General features: G+C 46.0%; 1 protein-coding gene across 1 annotated transcript in view; it reads right to left on the bottom strand.

The window, feature by feature from the left end:
* Positions 1-4,911: 4,911 nt before the first annotated feature.
* The window catches only part of UMPS (uridine monophosphate synthetase), a 50,495-nt gene continuing 43,453 nt past the window's right edge, over positions 4,912-11,953 (bottom strand). The window contains exon 6 of the mRNA XM_066240759.1: positions 4,912-5,466. Within this exon, the coding sequence (XP_066096856.1) occupies positions 5,297-5,466 (170 nt within the window). The 3' untranslated portion in view covers positions 4,912-5,296. The remainder of the gene's footprint in view (positions 5,467-11,953) is intronic.

Here is an 11,953-nt window from a genome sequence, read left to right as displayed (position 1 = left end):
CGAGGGCAGCTCCTTCTTCAGCGACCACTTCCGCTTTTGTCTTGAACCTGAAACTTGAGCTCTTGAACTTGCAGTTATTTATTTATTTATTTTTTTCATTTTTCTGAAGCTGGAAACAGGGAGAGACAGTCAGACAGACTCCCGCATGCGCCCGACCGGGATCCACCCGGCACGCCCACCAGGGGCGACGCTCTGCCCACCAGGGGGCGATGCTCTGCCCATCCTGGGTGTCGCCATGTTGCGATCAGAGCCACTCTAGCACCTGAGGTAGAGGCCACAGAGCCATCCCCAGCGCCCGGGCCATCTTTGCTCCAATGGAGCCTTGGCTGCGGGAGGGGAAGAGAGAGACAGGGAGGAAAGCGCGGCGGAGGGGTGGAGAAGCAAATGGGCGCTTCTCCTGTGTGCCCTGGCCGGGAATCGAACCTGGGTCCTCCGCACGCTAGGCCGACGCTCTACCGCTGAGCCAACCGGCCAGGGCGAACTTGCAGTTATTTATCTAGTGCCATTGCTAGCATTCGGTTCCTAGGGGAAACTGCATCTCTCCAACCCATAATTCCTTCTCAAGTGACCATTCCAATTGCAGGCGCTACTGGTGTTCAGCCTGCTTTCCCAACTGAAGTCCTCGAAAGCGGTCAGCCTCCTTTCATAGCAATCGGTCCAGTTCAAGCCGTCATTGTTCTCAGTCTCAGGCTTATACTGGAGTTTTTGACCTTGTGCAGTCTCTTGCACAGAGCTTTCAGTTTCTGCTTGTTGGGCTGTAAAAAACACCCAACAGCCCCCCCCCCCCAACAGGGTAGCCACTGGGAACCGCATGCTCAAGAACAGCCACTCTATTCCACCCTTCAAGGGTGTTAGTGGCTCCATACAAATCTGATTCGAATCCTCTCATAGCGCCAGATGTCATGCTGGTGGCTGAGGGCAGGCAGGTTCACAGTGGATTCGGGCAGACGGTAGAGAGACTGTGGAACCAGAACTGAGCCATTCCCATTTATTAGATTCTCACAGCGCAGATGAACAGGCAGGGGAAACCGCTTCTCATGGCAGCAGAACGAACAGCAAAACAGCCCCTCACAGAGGTGGGCAAGCAATCCGCCACATGGCCCCTTGCAGCAGCGGGCAGGCAGTCTGCCCTGAGGGCAAGCACTGGTAGCCTTACATAGACTATACACACGTGGCTTTGTCACAGGTTCATGCACTAAATAAACATACAAAGTGCAAGCAAGCAAGCCTAACACAGCTGTTTTCCCTCCCAAGGGCTATGGAGAAAGTGAAGGGGGGAAAACATTGATATTCATACAAAGCCTGATTGCACACTTTAAAGCTCTAGAAGCTAAAAATAAAAATAAAAAATTAAAATTTAAAAAGACATGACATTCCATACCCAGTAATCCAAAATAAAAAACAGCATTTAATAAAATAGCATTAACTATAAAATACATGTAAAAAACTACAAGGAGTCCTGATCCCCCCCCCCTCCCGGCCTTTTAAAAAGAAAGTCAGATTCCTTGAAAACATGCAGTATTTTGGTATCATTGCTTTGCTGGTCCTCTCGGCCCACCTGAGCCGACGGTGCCCCCAGCTGCTGACTCGCTAGCATGTCCACCTGCTCTCACAGGGGAAGCAGGTCGCAGAGTCCACAGGGCGGCCTGGAATCGTTTTCAGTGGTTGACAGTGAGCTAGCTGTGTCGAGATGCTGTACCCACAGGAACCAAGCAGCTGCTGCTTTGAGAGAGATCCTTGAAAGCAGCCAGAGGTGAGGCTGAGAGGCCGACAGAAGGAAAGTTGATAGTGGTGGAATAGTTTTTGTCTTCCTGGTAACGAGCTGAATCTGGGAAGAGCTGTGGCTCATTGTTCAATGTATTAGTTTGTTTCTGCTGCTTAATGAACTGCCCCAGAATTCCATGGCATACCATAATAGGCAGGCGTTAACATGTTCACAGGCTTACAGACCAGCTAGGGCCCTTGTGCATCAGGCTGTGGGAAGCTGGTGTGGGCTCTGCTCTACTTTCTTTTGTTTTTATTATTTATTGATTTTAGAGGGACAGAGAGAGGAAGGGGAGAGGGAGAAGCATTCATTTGTTGTTCCGCTTAGTTGTGAATTCATTGGTTGCTTTCCATATGTGCCCTGACTAGGTATTAAACCTACAACCTTAGCGTTTTGGGACGGAGCTAAAATTGACTGAGCTACCTGGCCAGGGCTCTACTTTCTTTCATTCTTCTGGGACCTGTAGATTAACCAAGGCATGTTCTCACGGTAATGGCAGAGGTGAAAGAGGGCTGAGCAGAAACACGAGCCTGGGCTCAGAAACGATATCGTCGCCTCTACCCACGTTCCGTAGGCCAAGGCAGGTTTCACGACCAAGCTCAAACTCAGTGGGCTGTGGAAACATTCTTCACCTTGAACGGAAGTGCTGAGTCACATGGCAATGTTATGGACTGAGGGAGCAGGAAGAATGAGAACAGTAATGGAACTGCTACTTCAGTTTGGGCGCTTTCTATTTAAACCTGGTAGTAATGTAAGAACATAACTTTTGAGTTGTAATCGACAGAAAGGAAAGACTGGCTGATGTCTCTTCTGATAGTATGGAAGTCCTTTTGAAAGTTTAGTTTGGAAACTAAGTTCCATAATGACCAGGACAACGTATGTCTGGTTCAATTCACATATTCAGCAAATACTTTTTGATTAAATGGTAAAATAATATATGTATATGTATATGTATAGTTATATATGTGCACATAGACATAAAGGGGTGAAAGTTGACTATATCTACCTATAAAGAAAGGGAGTAAGTATAATAAAAATACAAGCTTGGAGTCAAGAGACGGAAATTCTAGTCCTTACTCTGCTTGTAATTAGTTCTTCCGCAACCTTGTGCATATCATTTTCAATGGACCTCAACTTCTTCATTTGCAAAATGAGTTAATTGGATTAGATTTTCTCTAAGGAGCTCCCAATTTCAGTTTCCTACAATGCTGGGAGACAGTCACGTCAGCTGCTGATGGGTCCCAGTTCTGACTCTACCTCTGCACTCCCAGCCTCCACCTGCCCAGCCCTTTAAAGGCGCATGCTCAGTGCATCTCACTCATGGTGTGGATACAAGTCAGAGCACTGAGGTACACTATGAACAGGCTACTGGGAGCTATGAACACTCACAATCAGGCTACAACCTGAGAGAGGATCACGGCTGGATTCAGGGAAATTGGTTCTGACAATCCTTTCTTCCCAGGGCCTGTGCACGTCACTGTCCCCAAGCTTCCAGTGTTACAGATGACAGTAGGCGACTAGTCTGATTCCTTTTACTTTGCAAGTCATTTATTCCTCTAGATGCTTGTAAAATTTTTTACCCTTGACATACAATAATTTTTACAGAACACGCTTAAGTGTGTGCCTTTGTCCGTAACCCTGCCTAGAACTTAGTGGGTGGGCCCTTTTAATCTGCAGGCTTCAGTATGTTCTTCAAACTGAAAATTTTCCTCAATATTTTACTTCCTCTCCTCCCATTATCTTCTCCTCTAAGCCTCTCAACTCGTTGCTTCCATTTCTGTCCCGTTATTTTGCATTTTGATGTCCTTCCACATGATCTTCTAGCCCATGAATGTAGTCTGCATTATACCATCTTTCAATGTCTCCAAATTTTTAAATTCAAAATTAAAATTTTCTTTAGGTACCCCAACAAAACATTGTCGTTCTTGTTATTTTGGTCTTTGAGGTGTGGTGTTCCCGTGGCAGCTCATTTTCTCCAGAAGCCATCGATCCGGCTGGCGTTTGTTCGGAAACCTCCGCTGGCCGTGCGGGGGCGGAGAGCGCCGCGGTGAAGGCGAGGGGCCCCGGCTCCCCGGCGCTTGCCCCTGCTGCCGGTTCCCTTGGCTTTCCCCCTGGCTGGATTCCCCCAGGCACAGTCTTTCCTCCGCCTGTGGCTTTAGCAGAGCCGGTGTGGCCTGGAAATCTGCATTTCTTACAGGAGCCTCAGGTGGTATTGCTGTCTCTTGAGAATAAGCCCAGTGCTGCAGGCCTCTTATGTGAGCAAAGCCCAGTCTGGGAGTCCAAACTGGAGCACAAATGGATTCAGACATAGAACTTGGGCTGTATTGGCCTATGAGCTGCTATTTGGCATAGAAGTGTTTTCGAGGCATTAGATAGTTTAGCCCTTTCTCAGTTAAGGAACAGGGCATGCACTCTGAGCATAACACCTGGTCCTACTGAGGAAGTGGGGACAGTTCCCCAGGGTGCCCACTGCATCTGAAAACTGGCGGAGCGGAGACAGGTATCTCCGGGCGTCTCCAGGACAGCAAGCTCGAGTGGCGCACAAGCTGGCCGGGCGGTAGTGCTGGGGCAGCCTGAGGACTGACAGGCCCCTTCGCTCCAGGCTGCGGAAGTACAGCCGCCAAACGGTGAAGGGACCTGCAGTCTCAGGCCCGGCGCTCACCCGCACTCATGCTGCTGTGTCATCTCGAGGAAAAGCTCCCTACAGCAGCCCCCGTGGACTGTCGTGGAGGGCAAAGACGGCAGCCTGAGGACCCCTTTAATGTTCTTTCAACTCCCCTTCACTCGCCTCTTGTGAGCAAAATGGCTGCTGGTTCCAGCCAGGCAAGGCCTGGAGACGCTGACCACAGGCCCTGCCTAGCTCTCCAGAGACGGGGACTGGTGCGGGGACTGTCTGTCTCCCTTAAGGCAGGAGCCAGCAAGAACGAGAGGGGTGTGCAGGACTCGGGAGTGGCGCTCCCGGGTGTGTGTGTTCTGAGGGAACTGAGGCTTCCGACAGTACCCTGCGCAGTGCTGGCCCGAGGCTGCAGTCCGCGGGCCTCTATCAACCGCTGTGGTCACCTTCCCACTGCCCCACCTCGCGCCCTTTGGTGAGTGAGCAATGGCAGTTCTGGGAACCGGCAACACCTGGAGGCTTGGACTATTACTTTTAAGAGCAGGAAAACAGCTTATATTTTAATATTATTTGGGCATCGCATTAGATACAGAATAAGAGACACAGGAAATGTACCCTTGATGCCTTAAAACTGTTGTCACGGCAATAAGAATCAGAAAGCATGACCTAGAGATGGGGAAGTCCTCAATATGAACTTGAACACAGACATCAGTATCACTAAGGAATGCTTGAAAGTAAAGTTATCACAGCAATAATGCAGTGATTACAGCCGATCAGTCTTCTGTAAACACTGTGAAACCCACAGTCCCTCCAACACAGGAACCATGGAGACCCACACAGTATTAAAGGCTGCTTGTTTCCAGTGCATCTCAGGAGACAGTGCATCTTCAAAGTTTTCACGAAAATGTCTGAGACACTCAAATGCCAAGCCTACTCAAATAAGCTTCCCAGGCGGCTTTTCTGTACAGCTCAGCTGCTTCCAGTCGGTTCGCTGATGCTGTTATGCCCCGGCCCACAATGATGATATCAGAACCTCGCTTGCCAATAACTTCTTGTGGGCTATTGTACTGTTGGCCAAGATGATCACCTGCAAAAACGCAAAAGTTACTATTTAACGTAATACAAAACAGCAGAAAAACTGTCACATGACTTCTGGAAAAATGTCAGCTTTAAAAAGAACTATGCTCTTGCTCTCTGCAGCAAGAGGGCAAACGCAGGTGAGGAGACAGACCCCCAGAGAGGTCAGAGACCCCCCCCCATGAAGAAGCTAACCAGTTCCTTTCAGTGTCTAATTGGAGAGCACTTATAGATGAACAGAATAAGAAAACAAATCTATTGTGCCATGGAAGGTTCAATACAAAAGGCCTTACAACTGAAGACAATTTTAATACTCTTCTCAGAATCGCTGTGACACGCTATTGGAAAAGTACTCACAGGGCATTTAATGGGACAGTCACATATGTGAACCTTTCTGCCACAACCCCAGCACAAGTGCTCGGACTACACCAAGCGGCGGGGGCACAGAGTAGGTTTGCATGGGAAACAATGCAATAATTAATAAATAATAGTACAAAAAAAACCTGTTTGCATACTCACAGCTGTACCCCACCCTGTATACAAAGGCTAATCCTTAATTTTGGCTTTTTCATTTTTTTAATGTATTTTTTATTAACGTATACTGACAGTTTCAGGTGTACAACAAAATGATCCAATATTTGTATACATTGCAAACTGATTACTCTAATAAGTTAACATCTATCATCTTGCATAATTACAAAAATTTCTTTAGTGATGAGAATTTTTAAGATTTTTCTTAGCAACTTTCAAATATGCAATACAGTATTACTGACTATAGTTATTACTGTACATACATCCTCACGACTTACAACTGGAAGTTTGTACCGATTGAGCCCTTTACCATCTCGCCCACCCTCCAACCCCTGGCAACCACCGCTCTGTTCTCTGTATCAGTGAGCTCATTTAAATTTTGTTTGTTTTTAGATTCCATATATAAGTGAGCCCATAGGGTATTTATCATTCTCTGATTTATTTCACTTAGTATAATGCCCTTGAGATCCATTTATGTTGTTGCAAATGACAAGATGTCATTGTTTTTTTTATGAGTAATACATATCTGTATATTCAGTCTCTCTATCAACAGATACTTAGGTGGTTTCCATACTCTGGAATAAACAATGCTGCAATGAACATGGGGTGCATACATCTTTTCAAGTTCAGTTTTTGTTTTCTTCCAATAAATATCCACAGATGGAATTGCTGGACTATTTGATAGTTCTATTTTTAATTTTTTGAGGAGCCCATTCACACGGTTTCCCATAGTAGCTGCACCGACATACATTTTCACCAATAGTGCCCAAGGGTTCCCTTTTCTCCTCGCCCTCACCAATACTTCCATTTCTTGCATTTTGGTAACAGCCATTCTACCAAGTGTGAGGTGATATCTCACTGTGGTTTTGATTCATATTCCCCTGTGATTAGTGATGCTGGAGCATCCTTTAATGTCCCCGTTGGCCATCTGTATGTCTATTTGGGGAAAAGTCTTTTTAGATGGGCCCATTTTTAAATCTGATTGTTTGCTGTTTAGTTGTAAGAGTTCTTCATATACCTTAGATATTAACCCACCAGATACATACTTGCAAACACTTTCTCCCTTCAGCAGGCTGCCTTTTCATTTTGTTGATAGTTTCCTTTGCTACGCACCTTGTTGTTTGATGTGGTCCCACTTGTTTATTGTTTACTTTGTGTTTTGTGTCAGATTAAAATGACTATTGCTGAGGCCTATGTCAAGGAGCTTACCACATGTTTTCTTCTAGTTCTACGGCTTCTGGTCTTACATTCAGTCCTTTGTCCATTCTGAGTTAAAATTCTGTGCGTAGTATGACTATCCAGTTTTCCCAACATTTTATCGAAGAAACTGTCTTTCCCCTTGTATATTCTTGGGTCCTTTGTCATAAAGTGACCACATCTATGTGAGTTTTCTTCTGGGCCTTCTTTCTGTTCCATTCATCTACATGTCTGCTTTTATGCTGGTATGATACCGTTTTGATTTCTACAACTTTGTAATATAGTGTAAAATCATGAAATGTGATGCCTCCAGCTTTACTCTTTCTCAAGATTGCTTTGGCTATTCCGTGTCTTTTGTGGTTCCACACAAATTTTAAGATTGTGCTGTTTCTATGAAAAAAATGTCATTAGAATTTTGATAGAAATTGTACCGACTCTGTAGACTGTTATGGGTGGTATTGACATTTTAATAATATTTCTTCAAATCTACGAGCACAGAACATCTTTTAATATATTTGTCTTCAATCATCAGTGTCTTGTAGTTTTCAGAGTAGGTCTTTCACCTCTGGCTAAATTTATTTTTGGGCGTTTAATTTTTTTTTTTTTTTACAGAGAGAGAGCCAGAGAGAGGAATAGATAGGGACAGACAGACAAGAACGGAGAGAGATGAGAAGCATCAATCATTAGTTTTTCATTGCAACACTTTAGTTGTTCACTGATTGCTTTCTCATATGTGCCTTGACCGTGGGCCTTCAGCAGACCAAGTAACCCCTTGCTCGAGCCAGCGACCTTGGGTCCAAGCTGGTGAGCTTTGCTCAAGCCAGATGAGCCCATGCTCAAGCTGGCGATCTTGGGGTCTCGAACCTGGGTCCTCCACATCCCAGTCCGATGCTCTATCCACTGCGCCACCACCTGGTCAGGCTGAGTGTCTTATTTTTGATGCAACTAAATGAGATTGTTTTCTTAATTTCTCTTTGATATTTGTTATTAGTATATAGAAATGAAACAGATATTTTTGATATTGAATTTGTATCCAGCAAATTCACCAAATTAGTTTATTAATTACAACAGTTTTTTTGGTGGAATATTCATGATTTTCTATATATAATGATAATGTCATCTGCGAACAGTGACAATTTTACTTCTTCCTTCACAATTTGGATGTCTTGTGTTTCTTTTTTCTTTTTTTTTGTATTTTTCTGAAGCTGGAAACGGGGAGAGACAGTCAGACAGACTCCCGCATGCGCCCCACTGGGATCCACCCGGAATGCCCACCAGGGGGCGATGCTCTGCCCCTCCGGGGCATCACTCTGTTGCAACCAGAGCCACTCTAGCGCCTGGGGCAGAGGCCAAGGAGCCACCCCCAGCGCCCGGGCCATCTTTGCTCCAATGGAGCCTCGGCTGCGGGAGGGGAAGAGAGAGACAGAGAGGAAGGAGAGGGGGAGGGGTGGAGAAGCAGATGGGTGCTTCTCCTGTGTGCCCTGGCCGGGAATCGAACCCAGGACTTCTGCACGCCAGGCGGACACTCTACCACTGAGCCAACCGGCCAGGGCCTCCACTGCCTTGTTTTTGAGTTCACTGATACTTTCTTCAGATCCTTCCATCTAGTCTGCTATTGTCCCCTTCTAGGTGTTTCAGTTCAGTTACTGTATTCCCCAGCTCTGTGACTTATATTTTATATGTTATTTATATTTTCTATCTTGAAGTTCTCACAGTTCTCTATTCTGAGTTTGGTGAGCACCTTTATAACTATTACTCTGAACTCTATCAGGTAAACTACTTATCTCTATTTCATTAAGAATTTCATTTTCTTTTCTTTTTTTGAGGTTCTATCTTGTTCTTTTGCCTGAAACATATTCCTCTGTGTTTTCATTTTGCTTGACTGTGTTGGTTTAGATGAAAAAAACACCTCTCCCAGTTTTGAAGGAGTCGCCTTGTTCAGGAACCTTGTGTTGAACCCTACACTAGCTCTTGGTTGTCTCCCAAACCTTTACGATTGTCCGAGCAATTATAATTATTCCCAGTATTAATAATTCCCAGTAGCTGAGGGTGTACCAAGATCTGTCAGTGTTCCAAAGGGAAGGATCTCACTCAGTACCTAGATTCAGACTGATTGGAAGCCAAACCCTCAGGCAGCAGCTTTTAAAGTGTGAAAATATATACAGCCCCATGAGTCTGCAAGTGTAAACCCCACTAGCCCAGAGCCTGGCTATCTAGAGGTGTCCTCTGGGTAGCAGTCATGAAAGTCAGGGCGCCAGACTAGACCAGCAAGCTATAGCAAGGTAAAGACAGTATTCACCCGCTTACAGTCCCTGAGAACACCTCTGTGCCCTGGATGTGTGCCAGATTTGAAGCTAGCCACTTGGGCCAAAGCTCAGGACAAGAAAAGAGGCCTCCCTGGCCGGTTGGCTCAGCGGTAGAGCATCGGCCTAGCGTGCGGAGGACCCGGGTTCGATTCCCGGCCAGGGCACACAGGGGAAGCGCCCATTTGCTTCTCCACCCCTCCGCCGCGCTTTCCTCTCTGTCTCTCTCTTCCCCTCCCGCAGCCGGGGCTCCATTGGAGCAGGGATGGCCCGGGCGCTGGGGATGGCTCTGTGGCCTCTGCCTCAGGCGCTAGAGTGGCTCTGATCGCAACATGGCGACGCCCAGGATGGGCAGAGCGTCGCCCCTGGTGGGCGTGCTGGGTGGATCCCGGTCGGGCGCACGCGGGAGTCTGTCTGACTGTCTCTCCGTTTCCAGCTTCAGAAAAATGAAAGAAAAGAAAAAAAAAAAAAAAAAAAAAAAAAGAAAAGAGGCCTCTTTCACAGAAAGACTGGAGGTGTATTTCAGTGTGCTGTGTGTGCAGTGCCTGGGGATGGCTGCCTACTAAGAATTGCTTCTCCAGTTGTTACAGTGCCCTCAGGACCCAGGAACACAAGTCCTCCTTACAGAGCCAAGTGGTCAGGGAGTCCTCTGGGCAGCAGCTGCAAAGATCAGGGCACCAGACCGGGGTAAAAGCCCCCTGCCAGGATGCTGCTGGTGCCCCGGAGTGCAGCAGGGGGAGAGTGTGGAAATGGCGCCAGCTGGCAAAGCAGAAGGGGAATGCAAATATGGTGCCTGCCAGAAAAAGCAAAAAAATAAAACAAAAAGGCCTAGTATTTAAAAAAAGAGACGGTTCTCACTAGAGTAAGGCAGAGGGAGAGCAAGAAGACGGTGCCCACTAGCTCGCCCTGGACAGTGTTCTGGAAGGCTCCTCCATGTGTATTGTTAGATGCCTTCCCCTCAGGCCGACACTGTTATATTTACAAGTGAGCTTTTTTACTTAGTATCTGGGCCCTGGGCCAGGTGAGTCTCAGAGAGTCAGCCCTTTACGAGCCATTTCTCAGATCACTACAGTCCTGTGGGTTTCTGGGCACAAGCTCGTTAGTGTTTCCTTAAAGCTAGATGTTTCGGGGGGGCCTCATCTCTTAGGTGTAGGTCTTAAAAGCTGCGGTGCTTGATGGCAGCTCCAACCCCTCACTCGTCAGGGAGAGGCTATGGGTTTTGATCGTGGGTTTGCACACAAGGGATGGTTTTACGGTAAGACTGCGCTCGACTCTCCTATTGACTTAGATGCTGACTACCTTCCATAGTTCCAACTCAGCAACATTTAGTTTTTAGGTTTATCTTTTTTTCTTCACCCCCTCCCCCAAGAAGAAATTGTTTCATAGGTAGCTGTAGACCTGGTACAGTCTGTGGGAGGAAGTAAATTCAGGGCGTCCTGCATTGCCATCTTGAACCAGACACTTCTTTTTTCTTTTTTTTTAAGTGAGAGGAAGGAGGATAGTGAGAGAGACTCCCGCATGTGCCCCAACCAAGATCCACCTCATAACCAATGACTGGGGCTGATGCTTAAATCAACTGAGCTATCCTCAACACCTGAAGCTGATGCTCAAACCAACCAAGACACTGGCTGCAAGAAGGGAAGAGAGAAAGAAGGGGCCGGGAAGAGAAGAGAAGCAGACTGGTCACTTCTCGTGTGCGCCCTGACCAGGGATTGAACCTGGGACGTCCACATGTCAGCCAGGATTCTACCCACTGAGCCAACTGGCCAGGGCCTTTCCTTCTTTTTAAATTCTGTTGTTCTAGAAGAATTCTGTTAAATGGCTTATTATCTCTCAAATCCAAGATGCTTTAAAGACACCCGAAAACCTATATTGTGACTGTACTATCTCAAGTGTTTTGGGGGCTTACAAAGAACATTAACAGTTGACAAGCATAGAAAGCCTACTGTGTCAAGAGATTGTATCAAGTGTTTTAAACACATTATCTCACTTATGGCTCTAAATACCCTTTGAGAGCAACATTATTATTCCCATTTTACAGGATCAAGATAATGAGACTAAAGTAAAGTAACTTGTCCAATACATGGTTACTAAGTAACAGGGCCAGAAATTCAAATCTGATTCATAAAATATTTAGCATAAATGTGGAGTTTTAAAAGTCAGATATTTTGCTGAGGCCTAATCTATAGTATATAGAATGTGTAATGCAAAATTTGGGAAATTGAGACCCACAATATTCTATAACTTTGGGGGTACAGCTATCACTCATTAATTTATTTGAATTCTTATTAGTTTTCTTTCTGATTAGCTTTCAAAAATTTTTGTTTGTTTGGTTGAAGTACTTAATTAAAAACAAAATCCCCACAAGGCAGTACCTTCCTTTTTTTAAGTGTGGTTATAGTATGAATATGAAATAACTAGCTCGCCTGGCCTGCGGCGGCGCAGTGGATAGAACATTGACCTGGA

This window comes from Saccopteryx bilineata, chromosome 8 (genome assembly GCF_036850765.1).
Source record: "Saccopteryx bilineata isolate mSacBil1 chromosome 8, mSacBil1_pri_phased_curated, whole genome shotgun sequence".
Classification (NCBI taxonomy): domain Eukaryota; kingdom Metazoa; phylum Chordata; class Mammalia; order Chiroptera; family Emballonuridae; genus Saccopteryx; species Saccopteryx bilineata.
This window is presented reverse-complemented; position numbering and strand designations above follow the sequence as displayed.